The sequence below is a fragment of the Telmatherina bonti genome (genome assembly GCF_933228915.1).
Source record: "Telmatherina bonti genome assembly, chromosome: 16".
Lineage (NCBI taxonomy): Eukaryota > Metazoa > Chordata > Actinopteri > Atheriniformes > Telmatherinidae > Telmatherina > Telmatherina bonti.
The window spans coordinates 34,445,922-34,469,135 of record NC_136614.1 but is presented as its reverse complement, the minus strand read 5'-3'; the positions used below and the strand labels follow the sequence as shown (position 1 = coordinate 34,469,135).

Here is a 23,214-nt window from a genome sequence, read left to right as displayed (position 1 = left end):
ATTAAATCATATTTTTTGGGCTTTTATTAAAGCATATATCGATTAGCATAATTAGATGAATGAAATATATATTTAATGTTCTGAAAGATCAGAGTAAGAAATAAAAGATAATAACCCATATCCACGATTTTCAACACTGAAATCTGGAAACTTTATTTCAAAATATTTTCCACGTTGTTTTCCACTCAGCGTGATTATTCAAGCCCCGCCCCCTGCCCGCAGCGGCCGCTGTGATTGGCTGGATGTGCGTGCGGTGCCGTCATCGCTCGGAGCGTCCATTCACGTCGCCAGCTGGGCGTTGGACTCCGCATCTCATCACCAGCAAGGCGGATTTCTCCATTTTGCAGGCTGTCTGCAGCGACGCGGCCACCAGCCCGGGATTTTCGCACCTCTCCAGAGTCCAGCTTCCCTCCGCGCGCCACTAAAGCCTCCGCGTGGACTCCGCGTGTTCTCCTGCAACTTTTCTTTGTGCGGGGAGGAAGAGGAGCAGCAGCGGAGTGCGGGGAGGAAGAGGAGCAGCAGCTGGAGAGCCTCGCGGGTCTTTGTTCTCCTTCTTTCTCGTTTCTTTCCCCCTTTCTCCTCCTCCGCGCTCCGGGACGCAGCAGCATGGGAGCGCAGTTGTCCAAGACGGACACGGTGTCCGAGAAGCCCGGAGAAGCCGCTGCTTCCCCCGCCAAGACCAACGGACAGGTAACTACCGCTTCCACGGCGTGGCTTTGCGTGGACACTGGGAGGATGCTGGAAAGTTGCGGGTTTTCTCCTTTTCCCGCACGGGGACGCGCAGCAGCTGCGGGTTTGCTGTTGGAGCTTCACGCGGACTTTTCTGCCGGTTTGTTGGATCTTCTGCTGCTGAAGTGAAATAAAAGATTGGTGTTTTTCTGGAGGAGCTTCAGGAGGAGGTGGAGGAGCGCGTTTTGCTCCACATGCCTGACTAGAAAGTGGAGGTTTCAGCTGGTTGTCCCGGTGGGGGGGGGGGGGGGGGGGGTGTCCTTTCTGGACCCTGTTCTCTTGTTGAAAACATTTCGGAACTTTGTTCATGTTTAAGTTGGAAAACTGTGAAGTCCAGATGAACCGGTTTGTTTCTGCAGAAAAAGGAGAAAACGTGTTTTTAGTTTGGTTTAAGTGTTTTTATGGGAAGATTTCCATGCAGGCTCAGACCGGGGGGGGGGGGGTCCTGCTGCTGCCCTGATGGTGTCTGCTGCCCCCGGTGTCCACCGGTGGGACTGTCCGCCTCCAGCTCTGACTGAGCGCCTGTTTGTCTTCTTTTGTTTCAGGAAAACGGACACGTGAAGGCCAACGGAGACGCCTCTCCTGCTGAGAACGGCAAAGAGGAGGTGCAGGCCAACGGCAGCGCCACCGCCGAGGAGACCCCCAAAGAGGAGGCGCCAGCAGAGGAGGCGGTGGCAGCTGAGTCTGCTGAGAAGGAGGCTGCAGGTGGGGAGAATGTAGAAGCGTCTCCTGCTCCTGCTGAAGGAGAGGCTGCAGCCAAGGAGGAGGGAGCTACTCCTTCTACCAGCAACGAGACCCCCAAGAAGAAGAAGAAGAAGTTCTCCTTCAAGAAGTCCTTCAAGCTCAGCGGCTTTTCTTTCAGGAAGGCCAAAAAGGAGACGGGTGATGGAGCTGAGAAGGAGGAGCCGGCGGCAGCGGCGGCTCCTGCAGAGGAGGCCAAGGCTGAGGCCAAAGAGGAGGCTGCAGCCGCCGGGGAGGAGACCAAGCCCACCGAGGGGGAGGCGGCGCCTGCTGCAGACCAGACCAAGCAGGAGGTAAAGCAGGAGGAGGCGAAGCCAGAGGAGGCGAAACAGGAGGAGGCGAAGCCAGAGGAGGCGAAGCCAGAGGAGGCGAAACAGGAGGAGGCGAAGCCAGAGGAGGCGAAGCCAGAGGAGGCGAAGCCAGAGGAGGTAAAGCAGGAGGAGGCGGCGCCTGCTGCAGACCAGGCCAAGGAGGAGGAGAAGCCGGCTGAGGACGTCGCAGCCGCCGAGGAGCCAAAGGTGGAGGAGAAACCGGCCGAGGAGGCGCCCAAAACAGAGGAGGCTTCGCAGGGAGCCGCAGCGGCGGAGGCCCCGGCCGCGGCGGAGGCCCCGGCCGCGGCCCCCCCAGCTGCTGACTAAAGCCGGCGTTGGAAGATAATCCAAACTTTTCCTGTCTGTACGTCGGAGTGAACTTGTCCACAACGGGAACATTTTAAAGCTTTTCTTTCTTTTTTCTTTTGGTCAAATCCCCTTTTTCCACAAAACCCGCCTCGGCCCCGGCGTTCCCACGGGCTCGGGAGGCGGGTGGCTTCCACGTGTACCAGCACCCCCAAACAGCCACTCTGCCATATATTTTTACATCAGTATTATCCTTTTTATTAGTTGGTTTTTATACAAAATGTAAACAGAACAGGATGGAGGTGTCCGCGGCGAGGAGGCGGGGGAGTGCCGCCATGACGACCAGAAGAGCGTAGAGAGGAAAGGAATCCTGGCGGTTTGCAACACTACGACCCAGATAGACGTTTAGGGACTCGGCTTCTCGCTGGCTGTCCGTAGGAGAGCGTTGTATAGGCTTTATTGTTTATTGTTGGTTAATAAAGTGTAAGTATGTATAGGCGGGGTGTTTTTAACTGTGATTATTGTACAAAAAAAGGAAACCTGGATCTGAAAAAGCACATAAAACCTGCAGCTTGGTGGTTCTGTAACACGGTTTGTCCTGCGGTGCGTGTTCTCTCTCCATGCCCAGACTGGACTCAGATGCAGATGTTCTGCAGCATCTCGTTTCTTTCTTTTGTAAATACTGGAGAAGCTTTGATGGACTGGAGACGGGACTTTGCTATGAAACTCTGCTTCGGGGTGTTCGGCCTTTCTGTCAACACACTAAAGCAAAAATAAATGTGAATAAAATCTGAGCTGCGTGTGTTGGTGTTTATTTCAGCGTGGAGGCGGCTGCAGGATGTGCCGTTTTCACGCAGACACGAGAGGAAGGAGACCAGAAGGTGTGAAGCAGAAGTTGAAACCACGCTGTTCTGACGCCAGCTGGACTTCAGAGATCAGATCAGACGGTTGTTGGCGGGAGTTTCACGTTGCTGAATCGTCACAGCAAACAGGAAGCGACGCTCCTGGCGCATCGCTGCAAACATTTCTCTTTAATCTGCTCACAGTCTGCTGCTGCTCAAAGCAGAGTTATTTCAATTTTGGGGATTTTTACACTTTAAAGGCCAGTTTGGTGAATTGCTGTCTAATATTTGTCCAGATATCAGTCCAGATTCAGCCAGAATATAAACTTTGAAGCATCAAAACATAAAATTTACTACATAAAAACTACATTTCTCAAACATTGAAGACATTTTCATAAATGTCTTCAGCGTACGCTCTGCTTAAGATCTGCAAACATGTTGAGGATTTCAACCCTCATGTTTACCTGATGCCAATGTTTCTCACAAGAAATTCCATTAACTGACTTCATGTAGCTGGTGAACTGTTTTTTTTAAAGGTCTCAGATATGTAAAGTTTCGGTCAGAATATTGACTGATGCTTCCAACATTTTGCATAAAATTTAAGTCAGAACAAAAAAAGACTTATAAAAGCTCATCAGGTTCACATTTTTCTGCTTTTTTGGGTCAAATATTTTGATCAACTTCAGTTCTGATCAAAACAAATATAAATTAATGGGACTAATTCTTTAAATACCACCCTAATGACATTTACAATGAAAAAAAAACAGTGAAGGCATCAAACTTCACTTTAAGGGTTAAAATCCTCGAAATCTTTCAATATTTGGACATTTTGAGCAGGACGAAAGTTGTTTGGTTCATGGACATGTGGAAGTGGACATTTGTCTTTACTGACTACAGATGGGGGGATAAAGTGACAAAGCGGCCCCTGAACGCACCACTGAGCCCAAAGTTTAATATACTGCCGGACACATGCTGCCAAACACGACTTCAGTAATAACGGCTTAAGAACAGGTTGGTTTACTTATCCTGTTAAAGAAATAAACTAATCTGTGTTGGACAGCCAACCACTGATGGAGGCTGCAAGTGTGTTAAAATGTCTTTAATTCACCTTGGACAGTATATCTTAGGCTGGTGCGCCCTCATGTGGTCAAACTGCTGCATTACAGCATGAAGAACACATCTCATGGAAATGGTATAAAAAGTTTTATTGACAAATACAGGATATAAAAAAAAAATGAAATCAATTAATGCTGCAGGATCATCGACGGATTCGACCACAGCTTCCTAAAGCAAATCATCTCACGTTTCTCTCAGAAGAACGAGCACTTTGGAGACACATGGCTCAAAGTGAAAACACACGGCAGGCGCCGACAAACTACACAGACACGAGATTTACAGGTAGAAAATAGACAATCACAATAAATACAACGCTGGGGACACGGGGGAGGCTGGATCGGTTCAAGTCGTGTATGTGGTTCAGAAGACTTCAGGCACTGCTGGTCTGCTCCGTCTTCACACTGCCGAGGGACAAGAAAACGTTTCAAATGGTTAATTCTGCACTTTGTAGCAGCAAAGCTTAACAATTAAAGCGGCTGGGCGAGAGGTCGAAGACTTTCACTGCTCAGCGTCTGATGGTCTGAAGCAGCAAGCGTGTTTGATTCCACATATATGTTCTTTCTTTATTTCCACTGTTCCAGGATCATTTATGTGTCAAACGGCAGCTGGAAGTCGAAGCATCCACATGTTTTGAGGAAATGTTCAAAAGCCAGGTAGTGGACCAGATAGAGGACCGGGTAGAGGTCCGCGTAGTGGACCGGGTAGAGGTCAGCGTAGAGGACCGGGTAGAGGACCAGGTAGAGGACCGCGTAGAGGTCAGCGTAGAGGACCGGGTAGAGGACCGGGTAGAGGTCAGCGTAGAGGACCGGGTAGAGGTCAGCGTAGAGGACCGGGTAGAGGTCAGCGTAGAGGACCGGGTAGAGGACCAGGTAGAGGACCGCGTAGAGGTCAGCGTAGAGGACCGGGTAGAGGTCAGCGTAGAGGACCGGGTAGAGGTCAGCGTAGAGGACCGGGTAGAGGACCGGGTAGAGGTCAGCGTAGAGGACCGGGTAGAGGTCAGCGTAGAGGACCGGGTAGAGGTCAGCGTAGAGGACCGGGTAGAGGTCAGCGTAGAGGACCGGGTAGAGGTCAGCGTAGAGGACCGGGTAGAGGACCAGGTAGAGGACCAGGTAGAGGACCGCGTAGAGGACCAGGTAGAGGACAGCGTAGAGGTCAGTGTAGAGGACCGGGTAGAGGACCAGGTAGAGGACCGCGTAGAGGTCAGCGTAGAGGACCGGGTAGAGGACCGGGTAGAGGACCAGGTAGAGGACCGCGTAGAGGTCAGTGTAGAGGACCAGGTAGAGGACCAGGTAGAGGACCGCGTAGAGGTCAGCGTAGAGGACCGGGTAGAGGTCAGCGTAGAGGACCGGGTAGAGGTCAGCGTAGAGGACCAGGTAGAGGACCGCGTAGAGGTCAGTGTAGAGGACCGGGTAGAGGACCAGGTAGAGGACCGCGTAGAGGTCAGCGTAGAGGACCGGGTAGAGGTCAGCGTAGAGGACCGGGTAGAGGTCAGCGTAGAGGACCGGGTAGAGGACCAGGTAGAGGACCGCGTAGAGGTCAGCGTAGAGGACCGGGTAGAGGTCAGCGTAGAGGACCGGGTAGAGGTCAGCGTAGAGGACCGGGTAGAGGACCAGGTAGAGGACCGCGTAGAGGTCAGCGTAGAGGACCGGGTAGAGGTCAGCGTAGAGGACCGGGTAGAGGACCAGGTAGAGGACCGCGTAGAGGTCAGTGTAGAGGACCGGGTAGAGGACCAGGTAGAGGACCGGGTAGAGGACCAGGTAGAGGACCGGGTAGAGGACCAGGTAGAGGACCGGGTAGAGGACCGGGTAGAGGTCAGCGTAGAGGTCAGCGTAGAGGACCGGGTAGAGGTCAGCGTAGAGGACCGGGTAGAGGACCAGGTAGAGGTCAGTGTAGAGGACCGGGTAGAGGTCAGCGTAGAGGACCGGGTAGAGGTCAGCGTAGAGGACCGGGTAGAGGACCAGGTAGAGGTCAGTGTAGAGGACCGGGTAGAGGACCAGGTAGAGGACCAGGTAGAGGACCAGGTAGAGGACCGGGTAGAGGTCAGCGTAGAGGACCGGGTAGAGGACCAGGTAGAGGACCGCGTAGAGGTCAGTGTAGAGGACCGGGTAGAGGACCAGGTAGAGGACCGGGTAGAGGACCGGGTAGAGGACCAGGTAGAGGACCAGGTAGAGGACCGGGTAGAGGACCGGGTAGAGGTCAGCGTAGAGGACCGGGTAGAGGACCAGGTAGAGGACCAGGTAGAGGACCGCGTAGAGGTCAGCGTAGAGGACCGGGTAGAGGTCAGCGTAGAGGACCGGGTAGAGGTCAGCGTAGAGGACCGGGTAGAGGACCAGGTAGAGGTCAGTGTAGAGGACCGGGTAGAGGACCAGGTAGAGGACCGCGTAGAGGACCGGGTAGAGGACTGGGTAGAGGACCGGGTAGAGGTCAGCGTAGAGGACCAGGTAGAGGACCAGGTAGAGGACCAGGTAGAGGACCGCGTAGAGGTCAGCGTAGAGGACCGGGTAGAGGACCAGGTAGAGGACCGCGTAGAGGTCAGCGTAGAGGACCGGGTAGAGGACCAGGTAGAGGACCAGGTAGAGGACCGCGTAGAGGTCAGCGTAGAGGACCGGGTAGAGGTCAGCGTAGAGGACCGGGTAGAGGACCAGGTAGAGGTCAGTGTAGAGGACCGGGTAGAGGACCAGGTAGAGGTCAGTGTAGAGGACCGGGTAGAGGACCAGGTAGAGGACCAGGTAGAGGACCGCGTAGAGGTCAGCGTAGAGGAACGGGTAGTGGACCGGGTAGAGGTCAGCGTAGAGGACCGGGTAGAGGACCAGGTAGAGGACCGCGTAGAGGTCAGCGTAGAGGACCGGGTAGAGGACCAGGTAGAGGACCGCGTAGAGGTCAGCGTAGAGGACCGGGTAGAGGACCAGGTAGAGGACCGCGTAGAGGTCAGCGTAGAGGACCGCGTAGAGGTCAGCGTAGAGGACCGGGTAGAGGACCGGGTAGAGGACCAGGTAGAGGACCGCGTAGAGGTCAGTGTAGAGGACCGGGTAGTGGACCAGGTAAAGGACCGGGTAGAGGTCCAAGTAGAGGACCGAGTAGAGGACGGCGTAGAGGACCAGGTAGAGGACGGCGTAGAGGTCAGCGTAGAGGACCGCGTAGAGGTCAGCGTAGAGGACCGGGTAGAGGTCAGCGTAGAGGACCGGGTAGAGGACCAGGTAGAGGACCAGGTAGAGGACCGCGTAGAGGTCAGCGTAGAGGACCGGGTAGAGGTCAGCGTAGAGGACCGGGTAGAGGACCAGGTAGAGGACCGGGTAGAGGACCAGGTAGAGGACCGCGTAGAGGTCAGCGTAGAGGACCGGGTAGTGGACCAGGTAAAGGACCGGGTAGAGGTCCAAGTAGAGGACCGAGTAGAGGACGGCGTAGAGGACCAGGTAGAGGACGGCGTAGAGGACCAGATAGAAGTCCGGGTAGAGGTCCAGGTAAAGGACCGGGTAGAGGTCCAAGTAGAGGACCAAATAGATGTCCAGATAGAGGACAAGGTTGAGGTCCATACAGGAGGTTCAAGTAGAGGACTAGGTAGATATCCAGATAGAGGACCATGTTAAGGTCCATGTCGAGGTCCACATAAAGGACAAAAGTAGAATTCTAGGTAGAGGACCATGTCAGGGTCCAGGTAAAGGACAAAGTAGAGGTCCAGATAGAGGACCATGTTAAGGTCCATGTCGAGGACCAGTTAAAGATTCAGGTAGAGGACAATGTAGAGGTCCAGTTAGAGGACAAGGTAGAGGACCATGTTAAGGTCCAGATAGGAGCTCCAAGTAGAAGACTAGGAAGATGTCCAGGTAGAGGACCATGTACAGGATCATGTAACGGTCCAGGTAAAGGTCCAGATAGAGGACCATGTTTAGGTACATGTCGAGGTCCGCATAAAGGACAAACTAGAATTCTAGGTAGAGGACCAGTTAAAGGTTCAGGTAGAGGACAATGTAGAGGTCCATTTAGAGGACAAGGTAGAGGACCAGGTTGAGGTCCAGGTAAAGGACCATGTAAAGGTCCGGGTAGAGGTCAGAACACTCAAGGTCACCTGGATGTAAATGGGAGATGTGACGTAGGACAAGTCACACTGTTAATATGAGACTGTCGATGATGATGTTTTATTCCTGTAAGCAGCCTAAGAGGGAGGGGTGGGCTTGGCAGACAGTTAGAGCTTTGTTTTATGGGAAATATTGCCAAGGAGGGGGGGGGGGGGGGGGGGGGGGGGGGATATAAACAAGAAGGGTCCAAGCAGTGAGCCTTGAGGTACACCAGAGGACACAGGAAGTGCAGCATGAGCGGTACAAAGCTGTTGTGTGTGTGTGTGTGTCTGTGTGTGCGTGTGCGCAGTGGTGTAGTCCAGGGTATACCTAGTATTCCCACTTCTTTTCCAGTCAGTTGTGAGTATACCCACCTCTAAACCCCCTGTGATGCTAACATCCCAGTACAGATACTGTACTTACGTGGTCCTGCAGCTCAGCTAAGGTTAGCTATGCTACACGGGTGCAGTTAGCCATCAGCTGCGTTAGCTCTAGACATACAGATATATGTAGTATGTCTATGAGCCAGTCTCTAACCAGTCTGTGTGCCAGTAGGCTACTGGTTTAGTCATTTCACAACCCTTCTTCCCTGAAACCAAAGAGCAGAAATGATGTGACTGTGGACAGATATACTGATGGATTTTTGGGGTAAACTAAACAGGACTTTTACATGTCACTTTCTGAAATGTCGTTTTCCTGGGCGACTTTTTCTGTTTTTAAAAAAAGGGGAAAAATGAAGAGCATACCCACTTCATGAGACCACCACACCACTGGTTTACACAACGTCACACACCAGTAAAACTAGCAAAGAGATGCAGCTTGAGGAGAAAACCAGAACTCACCTCTTTGAGTCCGTCTTCTCGGAGCTGCTGTCCTTCGTCTTTTCTTCTTCTTTTACATCTGGAACCAACAGAACCAGTTAAACTAGATCCAGTAGCCAGTCAACTGGTTTCCAGTTCAGCGTTACCCACCAGCTTTCTTCTCCTCCCCTTCCTTCTTGTCTTCGTCCACTCTGGGCCTTTTGGTTCCCTTCTTGTGACTGGCCACGTTCCTCCTGCCTCCCTCACCTTCATCCTCAGAGTCTGAGAACTCTTCATCGCAGGCGATTCTCTTGTCTGTAGCGCGAACTGGAAACAACAACAACACGTCTCCATCAGCATCGGCAACGCCCGCAGCCTCGGTCCAGACCGGCCAGACGGGTCCAGACCGGCCAGACGGGACGGACTTACTGGACAAGCGTTTGTCAGGATCCTCCGTGTCCTCGTCCACCGTGTCGTCGCGGACGGCGTCTTCAGGGATCGCCTGCATCTGGACACCCGGAGCGTGAGGAAGCATCCGCAGGTTCTCAAACAGCCGCTGCCTGGAGGAGAGACGACACGGTGGGACCTCCTCATCAGCACCTCCTCCCGCCTGTCTGGACCTCCACCTGAACACCTCCTCCCACCTGTCTGGACCTCCTCCTGAGCACCTCCTCCCACCTGTCTGGACCTCCACCTGAACACCTCCTCCCACCTGTCTGGACCTCCTCCTGAGCACCTCCTCCCGCCTGTCTGGACCTCCTCCTGAACACCTCCTCCCGCCTGTCTGGACCTCCTCCTGAACACCTCCTCCCACCTGTCTGGACCTCCTCCTGAGCACCTCCTCCCACCTATCTGGACCTCCTCCTGAACACCTCCTCTCACCTGTCTGGACCTCCTCCTGAGACACCTCCTCCCACCTGTCTGGACCTCCTCCTGAGCACCTCCTCCCACCTGTCTGGACCTCCACCTGAACACCTCCTCCCACCTGTCTGGACCTCCACCTGAACACCTCCTCCCACCTGTCTGGACCTCCACCTGAACACCTCCTCCCACCTGTCTGGACCTCCTCCTGAGCACCTCCTCCCACCTGTCTGGACCTCCTCCTGAGACACCTCCTCCCACCTGTCTGGACCTCCTCCTGAACACCTCCTCCCACCTGTCTGGACCTCCACCTGAACACCTCCTCCCACCTGTCTAGACCTCCTCCTGAACACCTCCTCCCACCTGTCTGGACCTCCTCCTGAGCACCTCCTCCCACCTGTCTGGACCTCCTCCTGAGCACCTCCTCCCACCTGTCTGGACCTCCTCCTGAGCACCTCCTCCCACCTGTCTGGACCTCCTCCTGAACACCTCCTCCCACCTGTCTAGACCTCCTCCTGAGCACCTCCTCCCACCTGTCTGGACCTCCTCCTGAACACCTCCTCTCACCTGTCTGGACCTCCTCCTGAGCACCTCCTCCCACCTGTCTGGACCTCCTCCTGAACACCTCCTCTCACCTGTCTGGACCTCCTCCTGAACACCTCCTCTCACCTGTCTGGACCTCCTCCTGAGCACCTCCTCCCACCTGTCTGGACCTCCTCCTGAGCACCTCCTCCCACCTGTCTGGACCTCCTCCTGAGCACCTCCTCCCACCTGTCTGGACCTCCTCCTGAGACACCTCCTCCCACCTGTCTGGACCTCCTCCTGAGACACCTCCTCCCACCTGTCTGGACCTCCTCCTGAGCACCTCCTCCCACCTGTCTGGACCTCCACCTGAACACCTCCTCCCACCTGTCTGGACCTCCTCCTGAGACACCTCCTCCCACCTGTCTGGACCTCCTCCTGAACACCTCCTCCCACCTGTCTGGACCTCCTCCTGAGCACCTCCTCCCACCTGTCTGGACCTCCTCCTGAGCACCTCCTCCCACCTGTCTGGACCTCCACCTGAACACCTCCTCCCACCTGTCTAGACCTCCTCCTGAACACCTCCTCCCACCTGTCTGGACCTCCTCCTGAGCACCTCCTCCCACCTGTCTGGACCTCCTCCTGAGCACCTCCTCCCACCTGTCTGGACCTCCTCCTGAGCACCTCCTCCCACCTGTCTGGACCTCCTCCTGAACACCTCCTCCCACCTGTCTAGACCTCCTCCTGAGCACCTCCTCCCACCTGTCTGGACCTCCTCCTGAACACCTCCTCTCACCTGTCTGGACCTCCTCCTGAGCACCTCCTCCCACCTGTCTGGACCTCCTCCTGAACACCTCCTCTCACCTGTCTGGACCTCCTCCTGAGCACCTCCTCCCACCTGTCTGGACCTCCTCCTGAGCACCTCCTCCCACCTGTCTGGACCTCCTCCTGAGCACCTCCTCCCACCTGTCTGGACCTCCTCCTGAGACACCTCCTCCCACCTGTCTGGACCTCCTCCTGAGACACCTCCTCCCACCTGTCTGGACCTCCTCCTGAGCACCTCCTCCCACCTGTCTGGACCTCCACCTGAACACCTCCTCCCACCTGTCTGGACCTCCTCCTGAGACACCTCCTCCCACCTGTCTGGACCTCCTCCTGAACACCTCCTCCCACCTGTCTGGACCTCCTCCTGAGCACCTCCTCCCACCTGTCTGGACCTCCTCCTGAGCACCTCCTCCCCCACCTAAAAGCTGGAATTAGACCCTTCAGATAAACTGAAGATGAAAATTTACAAACTTCATGTAAAATTAATTATTATTCAAAGGTAAAAAAAAAAGTTTGTATTTTTATTTTTTTTACTTTAAAATCCTTTATTTCATTGTTTATTTTATTGATTAACTATGACGATTATCCTCTAATTTATTGATTAATTCCTGTATTGATTATATTTTTACTGATTGGCCAACTCGTCAGTGTTCCTGCTGCTTTCAGGTGATATTATCAGACATGATGCTATAAATGTTTATTTCTATGCAGATGATACTCAGATATTCTTCTCCATGAAGCCTGGTGAAAATAACCGCTTTGTGGGACACAAAGACCTGCAGGATGTGAGTTTTCTCCTAGATTCAGACTGAGGTCCCGTCTTCGTGCAGGGTGGCTAGAACTCCTGATTACTGCTCTGGTGAAACAGGAGGTTCCGCTACGTACTTGATCTTGTCCATGTACTCCTGCGTGTTCTGGTTGGTCATGTTGGACGGGCTCATGTGCAACTTGAAGTCAGGCCCAAAGTATTCAAAGTAGTCGTTGTACGGCAGCTCTGCAACACAAACGTCCCACAGAGAAGATGAAGACGGCTGGAGAAGGTTTGTAATGAAGAGGAGGCAGAACCTGCAGCCGACTTGCTGCAGAGTTTAGCGTTCTGCTCAAAACAAACAGGAGACAAACCGTCTGGGATTTCTGTGTCCAGCGCCACGGCGGTCTCGTAGGTCCAGCAGCGGGCCACGTTCCGGATGGTGTATCCTCCTCCACCCAGCATCAGCAGCGGCAGGTTGAACGACTTTATGTACTCCACACACTTGGCGTGTCCTGGTACAAAGAGAAGCATGGTGAAGAACTTCCTGCACGGCTAATGAGACACGGTTCTCATGGTTCTCTGGGCCGGTATCTGTACCGCGGATGGTCAGGTTAAAGCAGCCGAGGCGGTCTCCTGAGAGAGAGTCTGAGCCACACTGCAGGACCACTGCACTGGGCTGGTACATCTCCATCACCTTGGCCATCACCTGCAGGACCAAGCAGAACATGTTTTCACCTTCTTATTGCCGTTTCCTCAGAGGTCCATCTGTAGCACCGCGACAGGAAGAACAGTCTCATGTTGGTTTTAACCCTTACAACGACGTGATGGTGTCATGTTGTTAAACCGCTGTAACAGGAACAAAACGAAGTGACCTGCAGCGCTGCCGCCATCTTCACCCAAAGTGTTGAGACCACATAAAACCAGCAATACGATGGATTAGACTGACGGCACCACAATGTTTATGCTGCTTTTCTGTCCAGATATTCATCATTTTAATGTTGATCCTGTCACTCGTGTCAGAAAGAAACTTGTGATAAACTAAACAGAATTTGAAAGAACGTCTGAAATAAAATTTCTTGGTGTTTAATTACAGATGAAAGCAGAAGTTGGGAGAAACATAAAAACTATAGAAACTCAAAAATATGTCAAATAAGTTTTGTTCTTTATAAAGTTTAATGTTTTTTTTTTTAAATCTGCCATCACTGTTTACTTTGTATTGTTCCGTCATACATGACTTATTGTGTTGAAGTCTGAAGGAACACGTACAGCTGTCCTCAAATGCTTTCATACCCCCCCCACCCCATTAAAGAAGGAGAAAACCAGTTGTCTTTAAAATTAGCTGAAATTAACAAAAGTAAAAATAAATACAAATTTTATGAAAATCTACATTATTTTCAAATCCTGGTTCAACAGAAATATTTTATAAAAAAAAAAAATCCAAATAAGTAAAATAATATATGTTACATCACTCATGCATTAAACCCAATAAATAACCTGTATGAACATTTAACCCTTAATTAAACACACAGTCAGCATCATTTAGTTAAAACTAGACTCTTCTGTGAAAAGACGGTTCTGGGTCCAACTTACAGGTTTGAAGATTTGCTCGTAGGACTCGTCATCAATTCCGTCCCTCAGTGGGAAGTTAACAGCGTAATATTTGCCTTTACCAGCTCCGATATCCTAACGTACAACACAGACATGTGACTAGTTAATCAGCGCTAAAGCGGGAAAATAAATTTAAAAAAAAAAAAAAAAATCCTTTTAATAAAATAAAAAAGATAAAACAACCATCAAGTAAAATAAAAACATAATAAAAAATTTAAATATAATAAAATAAAAATAAAACAATCATCAAGTAAAATAAAAACATAATAAACTAAAAAATTTAAAAAAAAATAATAATAAAATAAAAAATAAAACAACCATCAAGTAAAATAAATATAAAACATAATAAAATAAAAAATTAAATTAAAACAAAAAATATACATATGAAAAAAAAAAAAAAAAAAAAAAAAAAAGGGAAAAGTAAAATTACAACTCCACTGCAACTGCATGTCTGGATGTTTGGTTGTGAATAATTCTCACCCTGAGGTCTCCAGTTCCGGGGAAATACTCTCCATATTTATGAAAGGACACGGTCATGACCCTGTCTGTGGTGTAAAAAGCCTCCTCCACGCCGTCTCCATGGTGGATGTCTATGTCGATGTACAGGACCCTCTGGTGGTACCTGGACACGGACAGAACTGGGATCAGTACATGTGAAACATTTCAGGATTCAGGTTTTGTCGTCATGACAACGCCTCTCACTTGAGCAGCTCCAGGATGGCCAGCACGATGTCGTTGACATAGCAGAAGCCCGAGGCTTCAGACTTCTTGGCATGGTGGAGTCCTCCGGCCCAGTTGACAGCGATGTCCGTCTGCTGCCGGTTCAGTTTCACGGCTCCAGCTGAGCAGAAACACAAACGGAACGAGGACTAATGTGAAATGCATCCATACTGGAACTATTTTTACATCTGGGATTAGGTTAACTTTACCTTTTTTGTGTATTTAAATTTATTTTTTACCTGTAAATGTGTATTTCTGTTGTTTTTGTCTCACATGATTTGATTTAGCTGATTATTATTTCTTCCTTGTATTTTATCATCAGGCTGAATGTTTTATTTACTTCTGTTTGTTTAGAAGTGTTATGCACTTCTATCCTGATAACGTAGCACCCAACTAACAGCTGCTACGTCAGGAGATAATGGGGTTCTAAACAAACAAACAGACAAAGCCAGCATGATCCACGTGTCTTCTGTCCGTTCAAACATGGAGCTGGTTTGTCTCTGAGTATGTTTAGTTCTGCATGGTGAGAAGTGGAGGGAAACAACTAAGAAGTATTTGTCTAAAAACTGAATAATGTTTGAGTTCATTCTGCATTCAGGTTTCTGGTTAAAAGTCTCTGAGCGTTGTGTGTGTTTTACTTACCGGCCGAGCCTCCAGCAGACAGCTGGCAGAACTCAAACAGACCGTCGAACACAGGACAGTCCTCCCCAACATTAACTGTCAAGTAAAAAACAAACAAACAAGTATTTATTTATTTTAGTTCCTTTGACTGGACCATGAACTGAAGCTTTTAAGGGAACGTTCACATCAGTCTTTTTGATCTGAGTCCGTTTGCTCAGAAAGTCGCTTCGTTTGGGGAAATGTGAACGCACCAAATGAACCCTGGTTCGGACCAAAGAAGTGAACTCGGCCCACCCACAAACGCAGGTCTCGGCCCGTTCCCAGCGGACCAAATACAGGAAGCGGACTACAAAACAAGCCACTTCCTGCATGTGGCGTGGCGTTGCATTGTGGGTAAATCCATAGAGATGGCGTTAAGGATCCTCTGCCTCGTCTGGTGTTCATACTGCGTCCATTGTTGCAGTGGATTTCTGCAGTATACTTACATAAGACACAATAAAAACCCAAAACAGCCATAGTTTGGTCTCCATGTTTAACTGGTTTTCTTCTTCATGCAGGTCTTGTCCTCTTTTACTAAATACCAGTGCAGCGCCGCCTCTGGTGGGAATGGGGATATATTATTCTAATGGTTAGGCTGGTTTGACCAAAGTGTAGCGTGAACACGATCACAGTCTGCATGGATACACCCCCCTACAGCTGGACCGAGTCCACAATTGGACCCACTCTAGCGGACTGTCCTGATGGGAATGCACCTTCTGACTGCAAAACATTTAAGTCCTTTTTAGGACCAGTTAGTTTTCACAAACTACAAGACTCCAGATTGAGGTTATTCTGCAGTTTGTTCCCAAATGCAGACAATGTATAGACGGGTGCAATATTTGTCTGTTTCTAGATGAGTGTTTCAATATTTACCTGACTCGTACTTTGGTTTTCATGTTTACGGTAATATTTATGCACAAACACAGAAAACGTAGAAGTGCTACGTGATGTCTCAAAGAGACACTCACATCGCTGCATCTGCTTGCTGAACTCCGACATGTTGTCTGGCCGGATGGATCTCAGGAACTTGATGTAGTCGTCGCTGTGGTATTTGGTCATCTCCTCCGCTGTGGCTTTATGTGGTCTCTAAAATACAAAACATCGAGTTGGACTGAAAGTGGGACAATAAAAACATCATAAAGCTGTTTTTGGAACTACCTCAACCCCCAGGTCTCAAGCAGGCGCTTCCTTCCACTCACCTCAGCGCTAACAGCTTCTCTTAACCCTTAGCGGGGTCAAGCATGTCAAAGTTAATCCCTAGAAACCGTTGGCTCATATCAACTCTTTAAAGTTACATTTCCTGTCCCACAAACACATCTGACATCAGCATTCCTACAAATAACATATGTGTGAAGATTACCTTCATTTCACACCTTACCTTCCACATCCATGACTTTTCTGTGATAGAGTGTAACGTTAGTGTTAACTAACCAGTTGGGACTAGTTATATAAATGACCGCCTGTTTACTGATTTGTGTGCTGCTGACGCCATTGACATTGCGAGCCCCTGAACTGGTATACGGGCATAACCATCCACCTGTGTGTCTCGGCGGCAGAAAGAAGACGACTTCTTCTTCTTCTTTCTGAACACGCATGTTGAGACTGTAAGGTTGAATCGAGAAGTTTTCTAACCTGCCTGTGTTTCAGTTCGTCTCATGCCGTTTCCTCTCTGTTAGTGTAGCTGACATGTGCCAAACAAGCAAGCAGTGCCTCGTACCAAGGGGAGGTAAGTTAAGTCTCAACTTGCGCCCGTTGGCAAGCGGACTGAGGTATGCTGTAAATGCGTATGTAATTATAAAATTGTGTATTGAAGCATTAAGCTTGTTCATATAATCTCTTAAAATATGTTGGTGTAAGTTTTGGATGTTGCACATGAAGTCAGTGAAGAACTGGTTTATGTCTGGAAAACTTGCATTGCTAAAGAGAAGTTTATACATTTTACTGTTGATGCGCTGGGAGTGTAACTTCTTACCTCAACTCTGCTTACAATTTTATTTTGCAAACAGTAAACAAATGTGTTTCCTTCGTTTTATTTGATAGTTTCCACTATTTGTGATATGATGCTGGTGGTGTCCAGAACATTCTTACATTCACAGATGTGAACAAGAAAATGCTGAACCCACCAGAAGCTCTCTTCTCCTTTTATTGATGCCAAGGAGTGCAACAAGTAATGTAGTACTCGAATGTTAGCTGGTATTACTGATTTGTTGTGTGGTGTGATGCTCTAATTATCTAAAACATCCGCTTGTAATAAAAGCTAACTCGTTAGGTAGCCATTAATGGCTACCTAACTCATAAATGCGCTGACATATCTTTCTAATTCCTTATAAAACTCTGCATTTTACTGTTGTTTGTTATCAAGGATGGAGGTTATATTTTTCCCTTTAATCAAGTCCAAAAAGATTTCCATTGCCTCCATACAGCGCCATCTTTACATGAAACAAACTGGTCACAGGACCCCCTACTTCACACCTGGGGGAAAAATGTGTTTCCATTACACTTTTGTAAAGTATTTTTATATCAAAACATCTGAAAAATACCATCATTAAAGCATAAAAACTTTTTAGTGACAATCGAGACGCTCTTGGAAATGTAGTTGTTTCTATTACCAGCTCTTATTTTTGCAATATTGAGGTTTTACACAATTGTAGGAGTGATAAAAAGGAGTTTAATCTCTTCTTTGTTTTCTCATCTCAAGTATCATGGCAGCTAGAAACCCAGAAAGGATCCCTGTGGACCTTGCAAAATGAATGGTCCTGGATGGATGGAATGAAGAGGATTGACTCTGGATCTAACATCTCAGATGTAGAGGACCCAGACTATTGTCCACCAAGGAGTGTAAGTACCATAAATTTGACACCGATGCACGGAACAGCTCACAGAGCTCTCAAAGCACCTCGTCACTCCTCAGATTAAAAGGAGGTTTTTCCAACACACGTACGTCACTGGAGCATGAGGGAGGTGTGGAGTGACAAAAGCTGCAACACGGGTGCAGCAGAGAAGCAAACAGGCTCAACAGAAGAGAATGAGGAGCCAGATGTGTCCAAGAAACAAAGATCACAAAGCCATGTGTGGAATAGTCAAAATTCGAAGCAAGCCGGGTGGAAGCAAGCCGGGTGGAAGCAAGCCGAGTGGAAGCAAGCCGGGTGGAAGCAAGCCGAGTGGAAGTGGAAGCAAGCCAGATAGAAGCAAGCCAGATAGAAGCAAGCCGAGTGGAAGCAAGCCGGGTGGAAGCAAGCCGGGTGGAAGCAAGCCGGGTGGAAGTGGAAGCAAGCCAGATAGAAGCAAGCCGGGTGGAAGCAAGCCGGGTGGAAGCAAGCCGGGTGGAAGCAAGCCGGGTGGAAGTGGAAGCAAGCCAGATAGAAGCAAGCCGGGTGGAAGCAAGCCGGGTGGAAGCAAGCCGGGTGGAAGTGGAAGCAAGCCAGATAGAAGCAAGCCGGGTGGAAGCAAGCCGGGTGGAAGCAAGCCGGGTGGAAGCAAGCCGAGTGGAAGCAAGCCGAGTGGAAGTGGAAGCAAGCCAGATAGAAGCAAGCCGAGTGGAAGCAAGCCGGGTGGAAGCAAGCCGAGTGGAAGCAAGCCGAGTGGAAGTGGAAGCAAGCCGGGTGGAAGCAAGCCGGGTGGAAGCAAGCCGGGTGGAAGCAAGCCGGGTGGAAGTGGAAGCAAGCCAGATAGAAGCAAGCCGGGTGGAAGCAAGCCGGGTAGAAGCAAGCCGGGTGGAAGCAAGCCGGGTAGAAGCAAGCCGGGTGGATGTAGCGAGCAGAGCTGCACACAATGGCTGTGGTTACAAGAAGCTTTTTAATTTGGAATTAAAAATTTCCAAATGATAGTTTTCTTCTTCGGGTTTACATGGATATAGTCATTCCAAATTCAGGTTTAAATCTAAAACACGTTTATCCACTTTTACTTGACTGTGCTTCAGATCGGTGGGTTGGGATGGGGGTTTGGTTGGACATGGTGTATTTACATCTACAGAAAATAAATAAACTCCACTTCCGGCTTCCCTTCTGTTCGGCCAGAACATGGAAACCAACATAATACGGATAATTTTCGTTTTGATCTTGATTATATTTCTGAAGCACCAGTTCAACACAAGCAGCGGAGGAGGAGAAGGAAGATATACCAGAAAGGGCAGGTAGAAGACGCATATTGGTCATCGGGATGGGACAGTAGCGAGTATGTGCAGAACGACCTGAATTAACTTTACATTGAATGAATGTTTACATGACGGCGAATTAATCAGTTTGGATTTAATATAAGAATAAACCAGTTACTTACTTCATTAAGTTTAAATCAGAATTTTCAGTCACTTTCATTGGGAATTATTAGTTTAAATGATTATTTTTCATGTCTTCCAGATCTTTTCGTTGCTTTTCTTCACTGTGTTTTTGCTGCTGACAGAAATGGTTTTAATGAGATTTGAGACTTACATAAATCTCCATTTTTCTGTAAAGTCCGTAGTTCAGGAGCAGGTTGTGAGTCATCCGGATACGATGAGGTTTCATGGGATGTCCTTGTCCATAATAATAATTTCCAACGTCTCCTGAAAAGTAAAGTGGGACGAGTTAACAAATATCTAATCACAGCTGATGATACAAGAACAAAACAAGATTTTTAAATAAATCTATTAAAATTAATGATAACTGTTGAATAATTTCCAACCATGTGAATTGAATCAGTCACAATGATCACATAAGCATCAGACTGCACATTAATCAGGTTATTAGATTAAATCTTGGTTTCATGTTGATGTAAAATGTGTTCAGATGCAACTGTCAGACCACCACTGCCTGTACTGGTTTAATCCCAGCTCCATCTGTTTGTTAAGATGCTGCTGAAGCCCAACAGCGTCACGCTTACAGGCCTTATGATGGGCAACATGATGCAGATGTTGTTCCTGATTTACACTTCAATGCAAACCAGCAAATCTAGTTTTGTAACATTTCCCACCATAAAAAGGTGTTAATAAAGAACTTAAACACCAACAGAAACCTTGGATTACTAAAGGTATAGCTAAGACGTGAAAAGAAAAAACCTCTACAACTTATTTCTACAATCACAATCCGAAGAAGCAGAACTAAGATACAAAACTTAATAAATAAGTTAATATAATAAGATCAAGGGTAGGGCTGGGCGATATGGCCAAAAAATAAAATCTCTGATTTTTTTTAAACTAAATCCGATTTTAAGCGATTTTTTCCCTTTACTGTAAAGAAAAAGAAAAAAAATTACAGATGTCAAAAATTATTTTTCAAAAATGCTTTTATTGCGATAAGCCTAAAAGTTTACCTAAATTTAAAGTGCAACTAAACAAGCTGTTAAACAAGATTGTAAAAAGAGATGCAGGCGCTGCCGCTGTAAACATTATAAATAACAACATGTTTGTACTTAGTGCATTTCCACTGTGAGATAGTTTTTAAGTTTTGATCATACATTTAGGAATAGGCCTCACTTCACTTGTGTAATTTTATTCTAAAATAAAAAACTGATAAATAAATGAATAAAAGTACCTCCTCTTGGAAGAAAAATAGTGATTCCTTTTAGAGTATTTTGACATTAAATAACCAAAACAATTTCCCACATTGGCAATAAGGTAATAAAAATGAATGTTTCTTTACACTTAACATGTGTTTCAAGAAAATGAACCTCTTTGAAACAAAATACCATTTTTAAAAAATCCCTGAATATTATTAAAGCTATATTTCTAACATACATATATTATCACATTCTTGCTGTTTATGCGTTTCTGTGGGAAACCAGCGGGAGCGCACCGACGTCACTGTAAGGTACGGATGCCCACAAGGTGCTGGCGGGGCAAAAAAAAAAAAAAAAATCCCAATTTTTATAAAAATAAATAGTCGTAAACAGCAAATTCAAATTAATCGATTAATCGCCCAGCCCTAATTAAGGGAAAAAGAATTTGACAATAAATTGTTAGAAGAACAGTGATAACATTCAAGGCACATGGAAAGTTTTAAATAGCGTACTTAAAAACAGAATTAAAAAGCCAGATTATTCAAAGTACTTTGTTAAAGATGAAAAAATAATGTACAATACTATAGAAACAGCAAATGCAAATGAGGACCTGCTCTTGCCCGAGAAATCATTACACCACCGGAAATATGAAAAGAGACATAAGCAGAATTTAACAACATATAATTTATTATTTGTTATTTGTTTTGTTTCAACTTAATTTAAGTTATTTGAGTGGAATTAATGGAAGAAATGCATGTATTACAATTGAGAATTTACTTTGTAATAAGGGTGAAACAATTCGTCGACAAAGTCGTCTATGAAAATTCATAAACGCAAACTTTTATTGTCGACGCGTCGCGTTATAACGCCATAACGGCTTTGCTAATAAAACGCTGTGCCAGGCAACTTAACACCATTTACCAACTACGGCTTTTCAGACAGTATAAGAACTCTAAACACCAAGCAAACGACGCAAAGCACCACATGAAGTGCTGTGGGCAGTATTGTCATTTTGTCTTTGTTTAAACAACGAAGAAGAAACTGACGGCGGCAAAACTTGTTTCCAAAGTTTGGGGATGTTTCACGCTAAACAAAGTGTCAAACAGGTGAAATGTGGAGCGTCTGGAAGGAAAGCACCCTGAAGTCATGGTTTCCAGCGTTCCAGATGGCAAAGTTAGCATTAGCGAGTAGCGATGTGCTGTTGTTACCTCTGCCAAGGAGCTTATGGCAGGCCTCTTCAAATGGCGGCCCGCGGGCCAAATGCGGCCCAGAACCAACTTGTATGCGGCCCAGCTTATGTAAAAGAATAAAGATATTATTCAAGAACCTTCAGTCATTCCTACGCTGATTAAGTAGCCTACAATCCTACAGTTGTGCAGATCATGAATACAACACTTGGTTGCCTAGCAACATTAACCCCAGCATGTTGTTGTGTTTTGAAGTTGTAAGAGTAGCGCTAGCAAGCATGTCGCTTTCTGTCCCAAAATGCTAAATAGTCAACAAAAACAGCAGATTTAACCCTGCCTGGACTGATAAGTATTTGTTTATTTTGCCATCACATTGGAGCACCAAACCGATGTGTTTAATATGCAATGAGTGTGTGGCGGTGTTTAAAGATTATATTGTATATTGGACCTTTTTATGTTAAAAGTTAGGAGAAAAACAGGCTCTGACTGGAATTTTCATTATTTTTATTTTGTGATTTTGCCCTTGTCATGTGGGACTTAGATAAAAATTAAAAACTACTTACTTTTCAAAATGTAAATGTGTCTTTTTTATTTATTCATTTTGACTGATTTATTTTACCTTTATTTACTGGCTCTGAATCTGGCCCACCTGAATATCTAACTGAGTAGCCCTGGCTTATGGTTTTACCGGCGTTTATCCATTTGTTCAAGATAACTCAAAAAGTTCTGAATAGATTTTCATGAAATTTTCAGGAGTTGTTGGAAATGTGAAAAGGTAGAAGTGAAGGAAGGAAAGCAATTGCTTCCGCAGATGTTAAAACATTCTTATGAAGCAGCAGTTGAGATGTGGACATGGATGCATTTTGTGGTCATTTTCCAGAGAACAAGCAGGCCTGAGCACATTGTCAATTAAATACTAATGTCTCCCTCTGCACAGATTCTCAAATATACACCTGCAGTATAAACATGCATTCTTCTTTTGTCTGTTTTGTGCATTGGTTTTTTAAAAAAAATTATTATATATATATATATATATATATATATATATATATATATATATATATATATATATATATATGTATGTGTGTGTGTGTGTGTGTGTGTGTGTGTGTGTGTGTGTGCATATGTGAAAGCAAAGACCCAGATGCATGAGAGCAATTATGGCTCCCACACGGATGATAATAAATATAATACAGCTAGCTAATTGTCCTCAATATTTATGAGTTTTTCTCTTTCACATAAACATCATCGCTCTATGTAAACTTTTTTTTTAATAACTTCACGGTTTTTAAATGCTAATAATTCGGTTAAAAACAAGTAGCACGGTTAAGCCCATTAAGACATGAATTAATAAAGGTAGCGGCGAGCTAGCTAGTTAGCTTGCTTTCATTCATCACTTCAATCAGCAACATTAGCAAACGCCGCTAACATTAGCCGTGCAGCTAAACCTTAGCAACGCGGCTAACATTAGCTGTTCGGCTAAACCTTAGCAACGCGGCTAACACTAGCATAGCGGCTAGCATTAGCCGTTTATCCAGATGCAGCTCCTCCTTCACATGAATCCGTCACGTACCGTCGTAGTAGTAGCAGACCTTCTTCTTGGTTCCACCTGCAGCCGTGTAAGCCATGCTGGAAGCGCTTTCACGGAAATAAAGTTGTTTGGAATTTGTTTTATCGGGCGGAGAATGGGATGAACGACATCCACACG

The 23,214-nt window shown here is 47.2% G+C and overlaps 2 protein-coding genes across 2 annotated transcripts; one reads left to right on the top strand and one right to left on the bottom strand.

The window, feature by feature from the left end:
* Positions 1-306: 306 nt before the first annotated feature.
* marcksa (myristoylated alanine-rich protein kinase C substrate a) lies at positions 307-2,874 on the top strand. Its single transcript, XM_079255443.1, has 2 exons — positions 307-690; positions 1,275-2,874. The coding sequence occupies exons 1-2, from the start codon at positions 607-609 to the stop codon at positions 2,106-2,108; spliced, it is 918 nt and encodes a 305-aa protein (XP_079111569.1). The 5' UTR covers positions 307-606; the 3' UTR covers positions 2,109-2,874.
* Positions 2,875-4,115: 1,241 nt separating this feature from the next.
* On the bottom strand, positions 4,116-23,214 carry LOC306767366 (histone deacetylase 2). The gene is made up of 14 exons (XM_079255328.1): positions 23,080-23,214; positions 19,275-19,387; positions 15,816-15,933; positions 14,830-14,904; positions 14,170-14,308; positions 13,948-14,089; positions 13,450-13,542; positions 12,457-12,565; positions 12,231-12,371; positions 11,994-12,102; positions 9,330-9,460; positions 9,072-9,227; positions 8,943-9,000; positions 4,116-4,446 (listed from the first exon to the last, which is right to left on the bottom strand). The coding sequence occupies exons 1-14, from the start codon at positions 23,132-23,134 to the stop codon at positions 4,416-4,418; spliced, it is 1,470 nt and encodes a 489-aa protein (XP_079111454.1). The 5' UTR covers positions 23,135-23,214; the 3' UTR covers positions 4,116-4,415.